The sequence below is a fragment of the Gambusia affinis genome, linkage group LG01 (genome assembly GCF_019740435.1).
Source record: "Gambusia affinis linkage group LG01, SWU_Gaff_1.0, whole genome shotgun sequence".
Classification (NCBI taxonomy): Eukaryota; Metazoa; Chordata; class Actinopteri; order Cyprinodontiformes; family Poeciliidae; genus Gambusia; species Gambusia affinis.
Window position 1 is genome coordinate 38,426,118 of NC_057868.1, and position 18,914 is coordinate 38,445,031.

At 35.4% G+C, this 18,914-nt stretch overlaps 1 protein-coding gene across 2 annotated transcripts in view; it reads right to left on the minus strand.

Annotated features, from left to right (window-relative positions):
- Positions 1-18,914, minus strand: part of hnf4a (hepatocyte nuclear factor 4, alpha) — a 30,396-nt gene extending 11,482 nt beyond the window's left edge. The window contains exon 1 of one of the 2 annotated variants that reach the window (XM_044124005.1): positions 18,774-18,914. In XM_044124005.1, the coding sequence (XP_043979940.1) occupies positions 18,774-18,822 (49 nt within the window). In that variant the 5' untranslated portion in view covers positions 18,823-18,914. Of the gene's footprint in view, positions 1-1,292; positions 1,468-18,773 lie in introns of those variants that run through there. The other variant, XM_044123989.1, reaches the window with a different exon arrangement.

Below are 18,914 nucleotides of genomic sequence, written 5' to 3' on the forward strand. Positions count from 1 at the left end.
GTTACGGTGCAAAATCTTACCAAGTATTTTTGTCTGGATTCTAGTGCAAATATCATATTTTGTTTTATTTCAGGAGCAGTGGCTTACAACTTGCTTTTCACTGCAAAAATACAAAATCTCACCAAGTATTTTTGGTCAAGTTTCTAGAGCAAATACACTTGAAATAAGATAAAACTAACTTTTCAGCATAAGTAGTTTTGTTTTAAGTCAATATTTCCTTAATACCGTGTGAAAATGTTCTAGTTATCAGCAGATTATTTCATTATTAAGACATTTTTTCCATGTCATTAGTGCAATTATCTGCCAACAGAACTGGACATTTTCATCAATATTAAGGAATTATTGACTGAAAACAAACTCCTATATCCAGCTGAAAATGTACTTAGTTCGAGTGTACAAAGATATTTTCACTAAAAACTAAATTTACTTCATAAGGATTTGTGTTTTTGCAGGTGGGAAGCAGTAATTTGGGATTTGCTTAAAATTAAGCATAGTTATGTTTTCTAAATAAGATACTGATATATAGGGTCACATTCATTTAATTAGTGTGTCAATTAGGGACGTTGTAAATTAATATTTTAATAATTGAGTAATCTATAGATTATTTTTACGATTAATCGAGTAACCGGATAAAAAAAATTTATAAAATAAAATATTGGTAAATCTTGCATAACAGTGGAGTTGCTATCAGATATCGATATCAGTCCAATTTTTTATATTTGAGCATCTCTAACAGTTACTTTTTTGGAGTTTCGAAAATTAACCAGTAACAATAATAGCTCACTTTCTAAGTTAACCTGAAGAAAAGCTATACAAATTATATTCAATTTAATAATAAAGAGGCATGCTCACAAATACGCTTATAAAAATGTCTATACTCCAGCTTTAAGTTTATGTATTCATCTTCAGTCAGCTTAATAGATGAATTCTGCCCCATACCTGTCAAGCTGTAGGTTTGAGAATACAGGCGAACGAACGAACGTAAAATGGCGGCGGAGAGGAACTAGACCAGGGGACAGACGAACGTAAGTCTGGGCGGGAAAGACGAACGAACAAACGTAATATGGGGTTGGGGAAACACGACCGGTAGATCAGGGGACAAACAATAACAATACGGAATATTTACGGCCCCTTCACACTCAGAAACTCATCTACCAGCCATGAACCACCAATATGATTTCCGCCACCTGTTTGTTCAGACCGGGATATGAAATGTACTGTGCGGTTCGTCCGTAAAGTTACATTTACACTGTAAGCATCAGCCGCCCGCCATGTTCAGTCTATCTGCTCACCTGTATAAATCCTCCCGCCGCTCGCTCTGAACCGGCAGCTCCCGGAGGAGAAAGGCTGCCGTACTCCAGGCATCGCGCCAGTCACTTTAGGGATGTCTGTTGGTCCCCAAAACCGATGAAAACCCGGCATTATCATAAATCAATAAAATCCCCACGGGCCGAACTTGAAAACGGGACGTTATGCCGCTAACACTTAGCTTTCGTCAACAACTCAGAGGCGGAAGTGAGAGTCAAATCAATTGAGGAATTGTTTCAGCCCTAGTGTCAATCAATTAAAAGATTTAATCAGGTTAATCATACTTTAGCTCAACTCTGTTATCTTGAAATGAAAAAAGGGGTCTCGTCTTAAAATGCAACAAAAAATGTTTCCCTTTTTCAAACCAAACATCTCACTTTTCAAGTTTTTACATTCAGGACAGTTTAAAATAAGTCATTTTGTTTCATTAGTTTCTTTGGCAGATTATTTAACTCATAAAAATATATTTTTCCCATGTTATAAGAGAAATAATCTGCCAGTGAAACTGACAAAATAGTAGAAATGCAATAAGAGACACAAATAAAAAATAAATCAAATCCTTCAAGATAAAAAAATAAACAACTTATTGCATAAAAATTTAATAACATAGCAGTTGGTGTCGAGTTGATCATTTGTAGCAAAAGATGCATCTGCAGCTAAAATAAATACTGTCAATTATAATCTGGTAATTGTTTCTTGGATTAATAATTGGATAGCAAAAACCAACATTGCAGCAAATGCAACTTTGATATGGATCCAGCTTTGCTAGAAACCGTATTAGGTTTTTGTTCATTCAATTTGAACTTTTTATGAAAATACCTCAAAATGAGCTTTTCACCCTGCCATTTGAACAAAAACAAAAAAAGAATCACAAAATCTTACCTCGTTTCTGTGGATTTCTTTATTAGTTTTGAGATTTAAAAAAGGCGCTCAGTAGGAGATTTTTAATTTTTTAATTTTTTTTTTTACAGAATTTGAACAATCCATCCATTTTCTGTTCACCCTTGCCCCTAATGGGGTCGGGAGTGTTGCTGGTGCCAATCTCCAGCTACGTTCCGGGCGAGAGGCTGGGTCCATCCTGGACAGGTTACCAGTCTGTCGCAGGGCAACACAGAAAACAGACAGGACAAACAACCATTCACACACACACTCACACCTAGGGAGAATTTAGAGAATCCAATTAACTTGACAGTCATGTTTTTGGACTGTGGGAGGAAGCCGGAGAACCCGGAGAGAACCCACCATGCACAGGGAGAACATGCAAACTCCATGCAGAAAGACCCCGGGCCGGGAATCGAACCCAGGACCTGCAAGGTAACAGTGCTACCAGCTGCGCCACTGTGCAGCCTCAAATTTGAACCAGGTGAAGCTAAAAATGCCACTTGATGAGTTTTGGGTGGAACATGCTTACATCTGAAATGCAAAAATATTTTTGTTTTTTACAGTTTTGGTTTAATCACTGCACTGACAATGTTGTTGACATTTTTAAAGTTTATATACTCCACTTAATGATTAACCGATTATTAAATTACATAAGGATTATTTCAATAATCGATTAATCATGATTAATTGTTTTAGCCTTAACATGAGGTTGTTCTGTTTCCTATAATAGAAATGTATTCATTTTATTTGAAAATTGTCTTTAGCTCTTACCAGATAATAAAATAAAATGCAATATATTATTTCTGACTAATTAGGTGGATTTATTGTAATTATTTTGCACTTCAACTAAATAAAATGACCTCAGTCCTGAGTTCATTCTGCCATAATTAACTGGGGTAATTATTCTGCTTGTAGCAAAGTGACGCCTTTGTGTAAAAGCTTTCTTTGTGAAAGTACAAGTTTCACGTGAGCTTGATCCAAATGACCTGAATTTTTTTTTTATAAATGCAGCTGATTCTCTGTGAAACATGCAATCCTGACTGATTAACAGATTTATGAAATTCCCCCCAGAATGCTGAAAAAAAGTAATATTTATATCACATTTATCCAAGGACAGGGTAAAATAAATCCTCTACCTGAATGTAATCAAGGAAACAACAAAAACAAAGTTATATTTGTGTGTTTTATTTTTGTTTGAATAGCAAATTTAAAAGTTTATTTTGAGGAAGAATTCACAAAAAGTCAAAATTGAATGAACAAAAAGACAACCTGGTTTCTAGCAAAACTGAATCAAAGTTGTATGTGCTGGTTTTTAAATTTAAAAATAATTTATTTTGTTTTAAATGAACTAGTTTAGTTCAGATTTTGGTTCCATTCATCTATGGATGAAATTTTCATTCAGTTAAAAAAAAAAAAATTCAATGAGGCTTTTTCACTAATTTATAATCAATTTGTTGCAATCCTATGAAGATATTAGAAGCTGATTTACATCAATTTAATTTCGATCCAAGAGAAAACACTGCAGTCACAATGGTTGAAATTATATCCAAAAACATTTACTCAAAATCTCTCAAAACTCTTTACATCCCAGTTAAAATCCCAGAATTTTGCAATTTAAAAATAATACAATATTAAAAAGAAGGATTTCATAAAATGTTCACCCTTAATTTTTCATATTATATTTTTTAGTGTATGTGATACACTGTCTTGAGTTGTTACCAGTAAACAAAGGTATCAGTCAGCACAGAGGTAGAAAACAATTGCAGAGCATTTTTGCATCCTTTGGTAACATAAGCCTTTTCTTACGAAGAAAAAATCCAAGCATTTTTGCTTCTGTGATAGAGGAAAATGTGCACATTAAAGAACATTATATTTTAAATGAAGCATGGTGGAGGTGGCAGCATGCTGTGGGGTTAGTAATATTATTCAAATTTATGCATTTATTTTTTATGGAGATTAAGTAGTGAACTGTTTTCCCGTCCATTTGATGTCCATACCCTCTCATTCTTGCAGCAAGACACACAAAGCAAACAGCCATACATTCTTTAGAGACCAGCAGAGCAAACGGGAGAACATGCAAACCCCAAGTCAGGATTCCACAACCTTCTTGCTTCAAAGCAAAAGTAATACCATCATGGAGCATGGTGTAGAACTTTCTTCAGAAACAAACGAACGTAAGATGGGGTTGGAGAGGAGGAAATAGACCAGGGGACAAACGTAAGAACAATACAGAATATTTACGGCACCTTCACATTCAGAAACTCATCTAACAGCCAACGTACCGCCAATATGATTTCTGCCACCCATTTGTTCAGACCGGGAAGATATGAAATTTATTGTGCGGTTTGTCCATAAAGTTACATTTGCACTGTAAGCATCAACTACTCAGTCACCTGCCATGTTCAGTCTATCTGCTCACCTGTATAAATACTCCTGCAGCGCTCACTCTTCCCGCCGCTCGCTCTGAACCAGCAGCTCCCGGAAGAGACAAGCTGCCGTACTCTGGGCATCACGCCAGTCACTTTAAGGATGCTTATTGGTCCCCCAAAAACAATGAAAATCCAATTGATAGAATTGATATCATCAATCAATAAAATCCCCACGGGCCAAACTTTAAAATTGGACATTATGCTGCTAACATTTAGCTTTTGTCAACAACTCAGAGGTGGAAGTCAGAGCTCCGCGCAACGCAAATAATGTTCCAGCCGGAACACGGTGCGCTAAATAATAAAACATGAGTTAACGAAACTTCGAGGCAGGTAAATTTTCCTTGAGAAATTTTAATAATTGAGGCATCGTTTCAGCCCTACTTGAGATTAAAATCAAAATTCAGATTTTGCTGGGGTTTTTTCCATTGATCCTTTAGTAGAAAGTTGAAGATTATTTTCAAGCATCACTTTGGATCCGAGCTTATTTGAGTTGTTAGGATCATACATCACATAAGGAGACATTTGATGCCTACTGTAGCTGCAATTGTGGTAAAAAAAAACCTCTCATAGAACCAGTAAGTGAATATCATGGACCCAGAGTTGGCAGACTTTTCCTGGAAAACATGATGTGAAAGGCTTTTTACATGACTTTTTCCACACAGTACCATAAATCGGATTGTTTTGCGAAGTGGCCGCCTCTTCCATGTCTCAAAGCAAACAGTAGTCTTGTATTTGAAGAGAAAGTGCCAGCACAAACCAACAGGTCAACGATCGTAGGTTCATCCAGACCTGTGAGGCTGTTTAAGCCCCATATAGGATGACTTGTTAACCATGCCCTTAAATTACACTGAAAACTCATAAATATATTTTTTTCCTGCCTGCAAGCAAACATAGTAACATTCCTTGAGGGCTGTTCATGATTCTGACATGATTTGATTAAATATTGACAAACGCCACCCTTACAGTAATCCACTCAAGATGAAAATGGGATTTGGTTGGGAAGAAACTCCCCTTTATCTCCTTTGTGCCATTACTGATTTAGATTAAAAACCTTTACAGAAAGAAGAGCATGTAGCAATGGAAACACCCAAGATTAAAAAACAGATTATTAGCCTGGTCTCCGTGCGTCGGCCGCAGCTCGATCAGAGCGTACTGTTTCGCTTGCGTGTACAGAGGTCATCGGTTACAACACCGCTCCGCGTTCGATCCGTGCTGCTCTTCTGCTCTGGTCATATTTGTTCAAGAAGTGCGCTGATTATTTCAAAGCAGGGAGCGCGTGATGGTGGGGAGGGAGATGCAGGAATCACTGTGCTGCTATGAATGAGTCACTAACTGCAAATCTTATCTTCCGAGTCATTAAAGTGCTTCTATCACTGCTCCCATCTTAAAGTTCAGCAAAGTCCTCAAGGAACAGTCATATACTGAACTATAAAGTATAATCTGTAAGGTTACAGCTTTCTGAATCGTAAACTGACAAACTGTTCTCATGGGTTTGATAAAGCAGCTCAAAAAATATCTGTGACTTATCAGAATGTTGCTTTGGAAGTTTTTGTTTCAACATGTTTCAACAATGGAAACCTGGTTTTTAAATTCTGAAAATGTCAGCAACAGGCTTTTCATTGTAGTTTATTTTTATTTTGCTGACTTTTTGTCTAATTCAGTTACTTTTAATTAGTTTTTAGAGTGTTTGCTTTTTACTTGAATATTTATTTTTAGGTTTTCAGAGACAAGCAAAAAATAAATAAATAAAATTAAAAAATAAAGCAGACAAAAAGAAGTGCAAAAAAGAAGAAAACAATTTCAGCAGTTCAAAGTGCTTTACATCATAAAACACAAAAATCAACAATTGAATCATTAAATTTTTCCAAGTCATTACACACCAAAATGTTGGTCAGTGTTTTATTTATTACGGTACAAAAGCAGCTCTAAACAGATGGTTTAAGTCTAGATTTAAATGTTTACATCGATTGGACAACTGACTGGCGTTTTCTCTCAACTTTTCCAACTAACTGTCCTGTCAGTTATAGAAAGTTTTTCTCAATTTGTTTTAGTTTTTCTGTTTTAGTCGACTATAAAAACCTTGAATTGCAGGTTTTTATTGAGATAAAAACAATGTTTTAGCACATGTTTGCACAGATACAGTATTTTATAAACACCCTCAATCTTTCCTTCAACAGGCCACTGATGAAGTCTGTAAAGCAATATCGGCTAATAAGTAGATAAGGAAAGGTCAGTGTTTTCTTATTAGTTAATGACCAAGGAAGAAGGCCAGGGTCAAGCTAGCAAATTTCTATTTGCTAGCTTGCTAAAGTTGGCATTAGCTATAGCATTAGAACTTCTCTACAGTTTATTTATATCCAAAAATGACATAAAATAAATTGTTTACAAAATATTATAAGCTGTAAAGAGTAATTAGTTAATATGTAGGCGTTTGAAATGTAGGCGTTTCAAACTAGTTATATTCATTTCATTCATATTTAGTTTTCTGTTTTGAAGGTACAAAACCGCTACAAGTTCCACAACTCCAGTCCATGAGAGTTTGTGTCCTATAACTTGCTGATGTGTCTCTGATCCAACACACAAGAATCAAACGACTGAATTACCTCCTCAGTTCTACAGAGTCCTGCTAATGATCTGATTATTTGGCAAGGCACGAGAGTTATTCCGGTGATCAGGACACCCGCACCACCAGAGGGCCCCCAAGAGCATAAAACAAGCACAACAACAACAAAAAAAAGAATTAAACTGAATCGTGCAAACTAAATGGTATTACACATTGAGAGACAATAGTTTAACACAGCTAACATAGTTTGTACACAAATAGGTTAATTTCTTCCTGCTGCTGCCACTGTCAGGAAAATACACGATATTAAACGTGCTAACTTGTTTGCTGTAAATGTAGTATTTATCAGCTGAAGTTATTTTCAAATATTTAAAATAGTGTGGCACCCTTAAATATCACTCTACATTTTAAAATATATTTTTGTTATTCCTGTTAGGTTAAAACTAATTTCCATTTTAACACTAGTACAATGCAAGCTAATTAAAAATGAGGCTAATTAAAGGTTTGTTGCATATTTAGTGTAACCTAGGAATAATGAAGTGTCTGTTGCTGACCTGTTGGTATGAGGGGGGCCTTAACAGAAAATCTACTTTGGGCCCTAGAAAGGTTTGGGCCGGCCCTGGACTCAGGAGTGATGAAGCAGAGATTCATCTAAAAGTTGCTGATCGACAATCCTTGAGGCCTCTACTTAAAGTATTTTTGTTTGTGTTTGTAGCAAAACATTTTTACATCACGCAATAAAACCTGTTTTCTCTGCATAGTTTGTTTTAATACTTTCTGTTACTCATTACATTTTCAGATGATGGCAGAAAAAAATGTGGCATCAGGGTTTTCTTCGCTTCTGTGGTTTGAGATGATATTAAATGGTTGCCTTGGAGAAATATGAAGGGCCAGACACAGCTGCCGTATAATCAGTCACCCAAACTCCTGCCCCGGGGCTAAAAGTCAAAGGATCGCCGAGACCTGATGTAACACTTGTATGATTCTCCCCTTTGAAACTTCAAACTCCAGTTTGTGAGCAAAGTCCTGTCTATCTTCTGAATAGGAATCTCCGACCACTGACCAAACTCCATTTGTAACCACTGCCTATTTGTACCTTCTCCTCAATGACTAGTTTTCATTTCCCCCAAGTCCGATCTCAAAGGCAAGTGGCCGGGGAAGAAGCAAAACGGTAAAAATGAACAAGGCAGCAGTTGGAGGGAGAAAAAGACGACTGCTGTGGCTTGGAGGATACGAGGAATATACTCTGTCTTATTTTGGGGATTGTTGCTGAGAGATCTGCAACACGGTGGAAATGTGAGGCGCATTGAGGAGCGTGTTGATTATGATAAGAGTGAAACAGGGAGACAATATGCTGCCTGCAGCAGATTTGAGGCCGGCAGAAAGAGGGAGATGGAGGAGATAGGTGAGTAGAGCGTCATGGCAAAGACCTTGTCAACAGATAACTATCTGCAAATAAGCCAGCTTATGCAAGCCCCTGTGACTCGGCGGTGGATAGCAATTCATTTGTGCCAGTGGAGGATTGTCTGATGTGCTGTGATTTACACTAATGAATGAAAATTATTTTGAAACGGAATATTTCCTTTTATGTTTCACAGCTTTACTTTTGCATAATTCAACATATAAGAAAAAAAGACACTTTTTTTGGTTTTAAAGATTTTACATAAAAGTTGGGTTGAAATTTTTTTCTTTTATTTCTTCAACTAATTTTGAATTATATTTCTAAAAATATTTGAAGCAGTTTAAAATAATTGGTTAACATCCCATCTTGTTTTTGTCATTTTGTTGTTACTTATTTGTGAAAGAGTAAAGGAAAAAAGTCATGCCTATTTAAATGTGAATGTTTTCACAGCGTAACCTGCTTACATCTTAAAAATACACTTATTTAAAAAAAAAACGTGATTTATTCAAATTTTAAATGTAAATTGAACTTATAAAGTAAGAATCAGTGTCCATATCAGTGCATTTCTGAACACTAACTAAGAAAAAATAATTTTTAATCACTCAGTTGTTTAAGTATCTCTCTAAGCTAGGTTCAACCTTGAAACATATTTTCTGAGTGTAAAACTCACTCCAGCCTGTTTGGTCTTGTTTCATGTCCAGTCACAGTAAGAAAAAAAATAACAAAACCCCAAGTAGCCTCTGTGCAGCAAATAAGTAAACAATTGCATCAATAAACACGAAGAGCCATGCTTGACGTAAATCAATCACAGTGCCTGATAAAGCTCGATAATCATTAACTCTGTTTTGCTGAGAATTCATTTTGACTGGTGTGCTAATCCCCTCTGTCAGCAGCTCCGCTCTGAGTAGCTTTTTATCTGGATGGCTCCTTCAGCCGATCAATAGACATCTTAACCTCCTTAGCTTGAAAAACAAGACATGTCAACTACTTTTAGTGCGATTTCTAAACATCAAACCTGATTATCAACTGTACAGAAACATGTTTTCTGTATTAAAGAGGGTTTAAACGGGTCGACGTTAACATAAATTTGTAGCGCATCAGTAAATTTTGAACGAGAAGCTAACGCTGCTACGTCATGCAACTCGGCTAAATGAGTAGTGTTATTAATGTCACACTTAAGGAGCTTGCCAAGTGTTTATATTTCAAATCAGAATTACATAAGGTGCATTTAGCGTCCCACAACGGACTTCGTTTGGGCCGTTGCTCTTTCCAGTTCTGATACGGCTCCACCGCCATGTTGGTTTCTGTATCAACCTGGTCGGACGCCCTCTGCTGGTCGGCGGCCAAACTACAACACTAAAACAAAGTAACGGACACTATTCGTTAAAGCTGTACTATGCTGTACCTTTAATTAAATAATACATAATTAATATGTTTTTTTAAACATATTTGTTAAAATTTTCTCATATTAACATGTCGTGTCAGCATTTTATGACAAATAATCTGAGAAAAGCTCTATCTTCTTCGCCGTCTGAAGAAATGCATCACTCCACACCAAAACCAACCACTCAGAGCCAGGAAGAGGCTCTAAACGTACAACAAGTTGTATAAAACGCTGCCAATCAACCTCATGTAATCACTATTAAGTGCTTATAACTTAATGTTACAGGAAAATCATTTACCTACCGCCATCGCCGACCATGCTAACTAGGCTAACAGGCTTTGCTAGCTGTAGTATACCTGAAAGCAATGGTGGAAAGAGCAGGAGCATGAGGATGATTGACAGCGCTAAGACCCTCCTCCTTTCTCTGATTAGATGATTCTAGTTAGCACTGCAAGAAGGCAGAAAGCTATATTTTTTATTTTTTTTCCCCCACAGATTTTGTTACAGGGATGGTTGTGCCAAAATCTAGTGATAAAACCCAGTAATAAACTGTTAATATTTCAATAAATGGCTGCTTTTGCATGTCATTTACTTCTTAGAGTTAAATAACATTGAAAATCTTTTCATATTTATGTAATTCTGCAGTATACAGATAAAAATTACTTTGATCAAATCAGTTTTGCAATTATGTAGGCAAAACAAGGATGATGTTGAAACTCTTGAGAATTCCATTCATTGCTGAACTAAAGAACTATTTTACTGTTTTTTAAATGAAAAATAAGACTGAACTTAAAGTGGGCAATCCTTTGCTGATTTTTGATCCATTTTGCATCAGTGCCATCTTAAATTGACAAACCTCAGTATGCAAGCTGGTACTGAATTTTTGTTTGTTTTTGTGGAGCCTGAAGTGGAAAAAAGAAATTAAAATGGCAAATTCGTATCTCTTTTTTGTTATTCTTGTGCCCATTCTATATATTTATAAACAGCTGTGAAAACATGGCCACAAATTACTTCTTTGATGCATTTTTCTCAAACTGTCATGTAAAACAAATTTTTTAAAAGATAAAGTTAAACAAATTTTGATAGAAGTTTGAAAAGAATGCACTTTATATTACACTATGTTATTTAATATAATATAGTGTAACATACGATCTTTTATATTTACATTTACACCGCTGAAGTTGATAATCACTAAATTTCGCAAAAAATGTTCCATTTTTCTTTTAAGTGCATCTGCACTGTTCTTAAAAATAGTGCTCGCTGCTGCCATCGTGTGGACAAAAAGCAACATTCCGCCTTAATTCATCAGGGTCAAGTTCAGCACGTCTTCCAATTTTTTTCACTGCAAAAACACAAAATCTTACCAACTATTTTTAGTCTAGTTTCCAGTGCAAATATCTTAGTACATTTGAAATAACTTACAATTAACTTTTAAACAAGATATAGGAGCTTTATTTTAAAACAATAATCAATAATATTGGTGAAAATATACTTGTTCCATTAGCAGATTCATTCACTTACAGTATGGAAAAAAAAATCTTGCAATAAGTGGAATAATCTGCCACTGGAAATATAACTTTTTTATGAATACTAAGGACTTATTTACTTACAATAACCTCCTCTTGCTAAAAAAGTTCCTTGAAAGTTAGTTTTGTCTTATTTCAAGTGTAGTGAGATATTTGCACTAAGAAACTAGACCAAAAATATATGGTAAAATTTTGTGTCTTAAAAGTCCAAGTTGGTTTTCATGCAAATTATTCATAAACCAGAATCAACTCTGGACATAATGTAGAGTAGAAAAAGGATTTGTAGTTTTTATGATCTCTGATCCAGAGAATAAAAAAGGCTTGTGCGACCTCGACGGTCTACACAAAGACAGCTAATGAGCCGATAACTGACAGCAAACATTGGCTCAGCAACAACAAAAATGCAGCAAAAATATATCAGGAATATTCTTTTTAAATGCGTTTTAATTTCTGCAATCTGCATTAAGACCACGTCACTTTCCACTTGCTGTTTAAAGATCCAAACTGGGGTCCTGAACTCAATATTTGGGACTCACCTGAGAATCAAGACATTCTCCTTTCTCTCAAAACAACACAGCAAAAACACCAAACCTTTCATTCTCTCAGGGCTCTGTTTTAAGACATGTCTTATCTCAGATGTAAAAATGCAAATGCAGTAAATCTTAAAACATATTTTTGTCTAGTTTCTGGTGCAAATATCTTAGTACATTTGAAGTAAGACAAAACTAATGTGGGGGAAGCATTAAATATAACTATAAGGTATATTTTGCTGAAAAGTCGCCTGTAAGTTAGTTTCGGCTCAGTTCTACTCTATTAAGATGTTTGCTTTAGAAACTAAAAAATATTTGGTAAAATTTGGTGTTTTTGCAGTGAATCCTTACTCTTCTGCAGAAACAAATCCGCCTGCCTTCAGCTGCTTTTCCGTCTCCACAGAGCTTTCTGTTCTCTGCTCACCAATGCCCAGATAAACCGCACACCCAACTATCTCCTCCCTTACCTGGGTCATGGAAACGGAGCGTCCCATCCTGACAGTACATCCCTGTGAAGGCCGAGCTCTGACAGCGAGCCGGCGCGCTGATCGACGGCCCATGAGCCTCGGCGGCTCTCTCGGGCCCAGCCAGGCTGAGGCAGTGCCGCCACTGCTGGGGCACTGCAGCTGACTGTGAGGCCACACAGGGATTATCCCCTAATGCCTGTCACAATGAGATTTGATTGGAGTCCTGAACTCCCTGATTAATAGTTTAACAATGTAAAAATACCTCAGAATGAGCAGCGAGGAGCTAATATTTAGTGGGGAGTTGATAAATGTTTTTGTTTTCAGACGTTGCGTCTTTGCATCAGTATTACTTGTTTTGAGAGAACAAGTTATGCCTTGTTCTTAAAGATTAGATCAGATCTTCACAGTGAAGGAGATGTTAGTTTTACAAGCTATCAAGGGTATCCTGGATTTGAACGCTCTCCGCATGAAGATTTCAATTTTCTCATGGTACTCCAGCTTCATTGTGCAAACCAAGTACATAGAAAGATCAATGCACTTTGTTAAAATGTAAAAAAAACATAAATTTTTGGTGCCTTTTAGTATTAGCATCACTCACATTACATGTCGATTGGTACAAGAATGAAAAACATTCTTGAAAATGTTGTCACACTCTCTGAAGTCAGTTTTGCATATCGTTTCCTTTCTGAGTTTGATTTGCAGCCACACTCCTGCTGATAAGTATTATACCGCCAGAAAGTCACAGAGTGTTTATGTTCTGCAAAAACATCACATCCTACCAAATGTTTTTGGTCTAGTTGAACAAGTAACATTTTCAGCAAGATAAAAGAGCTTGTTTAAGGTAAAAAAATGTTAAATATCAATTAAATAAAAAAAGACAAGTCCCACTGGCAGATTATTACACTTTTAACAAGATGTTTTTTTTCCCATATTACAGGTGAAACTTGTATTTTTCTAAAGAATTATTTTACCTTAAACAAGCTCTTCTATGTTTTTATGCTAGCTTTTAACCTTTAACCAAACTCAGCACATTTTACAATGTTGAATAGTTTTATTTCTGGTTAATATGTTTGATTATTATAAAGTGAGAATGTGTGGACCATGTCTAGCCTGTTTTTGCTAACGTGCACCAAAACAAAATTTCTCCTTCTGGGATAGTAAAAAACTGAAAAGAATAATTACTAGAAACACGGTGGAGTCAGAAAATAACATAAAAACTATGATTTTTAAATTTCTGTGAGTATCTGTGAGTATCCTCTGTATATTGTTGTAAGAAAATGCCTGACTTATTTTTCACTTATGGAAAAAAGTTTAGTTTTTCAGTTTTAATTATCTTTTTTAATGCACTTTACATTTTTCTGTTCAGTAATACTTTCATTTAACTTCTACATAGATGGTGCTAATAATAATAAAATAAAACGTTAATGTTGAAAGTAGATTTTCTGCTCAGTTTTGCTTAGGTAAATAGGTTTTTTTCCCCCAAGGGATTTATAAGAACACTGACTTTTAGTTTGCATTATTTAGGCTTCTTTTTCTGTTATCCTATAAACAGACCATCCTGTATTATTTTTAGCCTCAGTACTTTCTGTTGAATACTCAGACGCTGCGTTTCAGTTTTGTAGGCAAACAGAAACGAGCCTATCTACCGGCTGTTGTCCTGTTTACACTCCTTACTGGGAGTTTGTCCTTTACTGAGGCCGTTGAGCTATTAACGCCATGTGTTCGACACCAACAGTGTTTCTTCAATGAGCTTCCACTTACTGTGTAACGACAGAGGCTATGGAGGAATGAAATAGCGACAAATGTTTTGATAAAATGGCTAAAAATTGTGAAAAATTATTTGTGTCTTCTGATATTAATATCAGATCAGAGGAGTAAATTAAAAACCCAAGATTGCAGTTTTCAGATGATCATGTCAATTATTAAGGAGAAAAAGTTAGCCTAGCTTAGCTCTTTGTTAAAATGTATATATTAAATTGTGCTAAATCATGAATTAACTTTGATTATGCACATTTCTGTAAAGCTGAGTTGAATTTATTCAGCCACATTCAGAATGACTGACCTATAGGATAAACAGGAAGTATTATTTTACTGTTGTAGACAAAAAACAAAACATGGCAAAAAATGATTTTACACAAAATTATTCTAAAACAATCCTAAACTGTTTTAAACAAATGATAAACACTGAAAAGCAACAAAGACGTGATAAATGATTCAATGTTCAGCCTTTAACAGCAGCGTTAAAGTCAGTTAATTCAAAAAACGGTGTAACTTAATGTAAAGAAGTTTTGCAGAATTTGATTATTTTTTGTTTTTAAAGTTTTTCTCAGATGCTTTAGTAAATTTCATCACAATTAACATTCACACAACAGCTGGAGCATTTCTTAAAACAATTAGTACAAACTGCTAAAACAGCAAAAGTGAGTCACTTTCTCAAAATAGATAGTTCACATTTCAAAAGCAGATATTTCTATCAGAGTTCAGAGTGTCAGTATAATCAAAACAAAAAGCCCTGATTCCAGATTTATGAACAAATGTGAAATGTTTTAGTTATGCTTTCATTATGATCTTTCATTTCGGAGTTTCTATTAAAAAAAGTGAGATACTGTTGACACTACTTGAAAATGATTTAGACAACACAATAAACAAATTGCTCAGTCATTTGAAATTTACAAATAAAGCAAATGCAAAACTCTAAAAATATATTTTCACTGCAGATGTTTTTTTGCAGTTACTGTGTTTACATCATGCAACAAGCATAAGAAAATAAAACTGTATAAATGAAAGCTAAAGGTCACCTGAGAGAGAAAATGTTCAATTCGGGAGATGAACAAATGCATAAACTTGATCAATTTCAACAACTACTTCAACATTTTTGTTTTGTAACGACTCAAGCAATGAAATGAGGACGTCTAGTTTACATGACTGTTCAGCATTTATACGCATGGTGTGTTATAAAACAGCTGAGAATTATTATGAAAATTTTAATTTGGATCAAAAAATCAGCAAATCAAACTCAGTATGGTTAAAAAGAAAAACTGAAAAAAACTAATTGAATGTGTTGGAATGGCCCTGTCAAAGTCCAGACTCAGGTCTGATTGAAATGCTGAGTCGTGACTTTAAACAACCTAAAGCACCTGAACAGTTATTAGGATTTGGGGCCGACTGCTTTCCCACACTGGGTCAGTTGGGTTTGGATTCCTTTTTTCCGCTTATGCAGGAAATGATCATGCAATAACTGCTTTTAATATTCACCCAGATTAACTTTTAAAAATACAAAAATGAGTTTGATGATATAAAATGAATGAATGCGACAAAAAAAAAAGCAAAATCACAAGAAATCTGCAATCTTGAGTACCTTTTCACAAGAAAAAGTAAATTCAGTCCTGTTTTTAAAGTGTTTTCTTTCTTTATAAAGTTAAATACAATCTGTGTTTCGACTTGTTGGGGGAAAGAAATTCCAGTGAGTCTGGGCCAAAAGGAGCTTAAAGCCCACAGCTGCCAAAGAATGCATTTGTAATATAAACAACCTGGTTTTGGAGGATTTGACCAGCATTCAGTAAACTGTAAACAAATCCGTCCAGAAAGTATTGCCGCTGCACTCTAAAACATTTCATTTTACTTAATATGACACAACTAATTTCTAAACAACAAATTTTCTCACCGTTCAGATCAGCGTCTCTTCCTGTTTTAAACATTTATCAAATAAATTCAGTCGTTTCAACCATTTCTTCCTCAGTGAGACCAAGTATAATAAATAAGATCTGTTTCTGTGAGAGAGAATTAAAACTGGATTTAGCATTTTGGCTGTTTGAAAAACCAATCTTTGTTTGTTTACTGGTCAAAATAAACTGGAGTCTCTGGGTTAGTGGTGGTCTTTGTGTTCTTCTTTGCAATGCGAGTTTTTCTTCCTAACTACTTCTTCATCCCAACAGCAAAGAAGGAAATTTTACTGTTTTTTAATGATGATTAATATTAATCATGTAACTCTGATATGATGCTTTCATGTTTGGGGTGAATCAAACAGACTACCCGTGGCAGAAACAGAGCTTTTTGAAGGGGACTTGTTATAAAAAAAATCACATTTTGCACATTTTTGTACAAAATCCAGGCAGTTTTTGGCAATAAGTTTATGCTTTTTGGTGTCTGGAAAATGAGCTGTTGCAAAAACATTATGAATGTAACATCACAAATCAGCAGGCACTGTGCCGTTACCTAGCAACCCCAGTGAAGCCCAGCCCGTTCCCTAGCAACTCAAACTGAGCTCCAGGAAATTTGGTGAGATGGTTTTACTGCTGTACAACGGCTGCTGGACAAGAAGAGTTTTTTTGGTGGCTCACCATCCAGAAGAAACTTGCTGCATTTGTGTTGGATGTGCAGGAGGCTCTACTTATGCTTTTCAAAGATGTATGGTTGTATTTTTGCCGTTTGCAGCCATTTTGGTATGTCTGTTTATAATTAAATATGATTAAATGTCTCTGTTTTTCCAAAATCCTCTTTTATGATGAAGCTAAAGTTTCCATTTAATCTGGAAATCAACATTTCCAGACCTGTAGAATCAGTCTTCCATTTCAAAGACTGGAGGAAAAGTGGTGAGGCACAGAATCCACAATGCTTGAAGAAATAATCTGGAAAGACGATGCAAGTCAGCCACAACCAAGTATAGAGGGTATAGAAATTAACACACTCCTCATCATTCTTAAATTTTCTTTTTAAAATGTAATTTTCAAATTTTCTAAGAAACTAGATTTTGGTTTTTGATGATCTGGAAGATGTAATCATTAAAACTACCGGAAATACGGCTTTGAAATATTTCACTCTGTGGATCTAGATGATATATTCACTGAGTTCCACTTTCTAAAATGAGTTACAAAACAATTTTGAACTTTTATTTAATAATTTTTAGTTGTACATCTATATCTTCTGATCCATCGTCTCTTTCAGTTTTTTATTTGCCTGATTTAACACTCAGTTATTTCTTTTCTTGCTGTAAAAGACACCGAGCGGCAACATGAATTATTATCAATAATAATTATCATAATTATCTGAAACAATTCTCTCATCACACATTTTAATGTTTCTTGTTTCTAACATATTTTTTTCCCTCATAAATATCTGATTTTATTATCTGATGATGATTTTCTGTTATTTCTGGCTGCCACTAATTATGCCAAATTTCTGCTAGCATTAACTTTGCAGCCACACAGTAAGATTATGTAACTGTGATAAAAGTTATGCAGTACAGATCCAGCAGTGTTGCATAATGTCAAACTGCAGTACTCAATACTGAAACCACTGGCTAAGTTGGTCTAAAATCTAAATTTATAACTCTTTAACAATATTTAAACCTGAACTGTTCTGTTAAACTCACAGATTATTGGAGGGATAATTGAGTAATAATAATAAATAAAAACACAATTTTAAGTAAAGTGAGAATGCACACAACTGTCTCACCAAGATCATCTTAGGATGCTAATAAGATCGAAAAAAATACTGTCTGTATTTTTACAAAGAGGTGCAGAAACTTCTTTGTATTTACCAGTAAATTCTTGCAAATTTTACAACCCTGGCAGCAGGATAATTACACTGTGATCAAGAAAAATATGCAGCAGAGTATGATCAAGATTTCTCGTTAAAATGAGATTTTGTATATTTCCCCACATGCCAGTGAATGTTTGTAGACGGATTTGGAGATTGTAGAGACTATTGACTGGTGTTAGTGTGAAATAAATCTAATTACAGAATCCCACATTCAGAAATAAATCAGCTTTCTGTGCCCCCTTTATTTCTGTCCAGGGTTTTATGAAAATGCATCGATTTGCATCTGTACATCCCACTGTAACATGCAAATCAGTGAATGAATGACCACAGGTGGGCAGCTAAAACTCTCACCAACTGAAGCTACAAACTGGACCGGCTTTCACTGGAACAATGACATCACCGCTAAGAAACAGGGATAAGGGAGGAAGGATGAGAGCGATCAGGATCTGTTCAAACTTTCTCTTTCTTTCTCTCCGTTTCATCATCTCTGAAACCTTCGTGACCGTCTCGCTCTCCCATTGCCTACATTTTTAACAACCTCCATCTCTCTGACACACCTCCTGGATTCCAGCCGTGTGAAAAAGCCAGCCACATATGGCGGACATATTTATGAATTTTCTCAGAGTCAAAAAACACAGAAAATAATGGCTGCAACAACGGAAACACTTGAACAATCCCAAAACAAAGAAAAACACATTTTTGTTCCTTTTTAAAGCGTGTAAACAGACAGTGGGTACTCACCAAATAGAGGTTCCATACTTGAACTGACTTGAGTGTTTACATTGACCATGTCGTCACTTATTTCCTCTGGAGCGTAAAAATGTAAAGATCCAGCTTTGTCCTCCTTTTATAGTATGAGATGTAAAAAATGTGTGAGTTTGG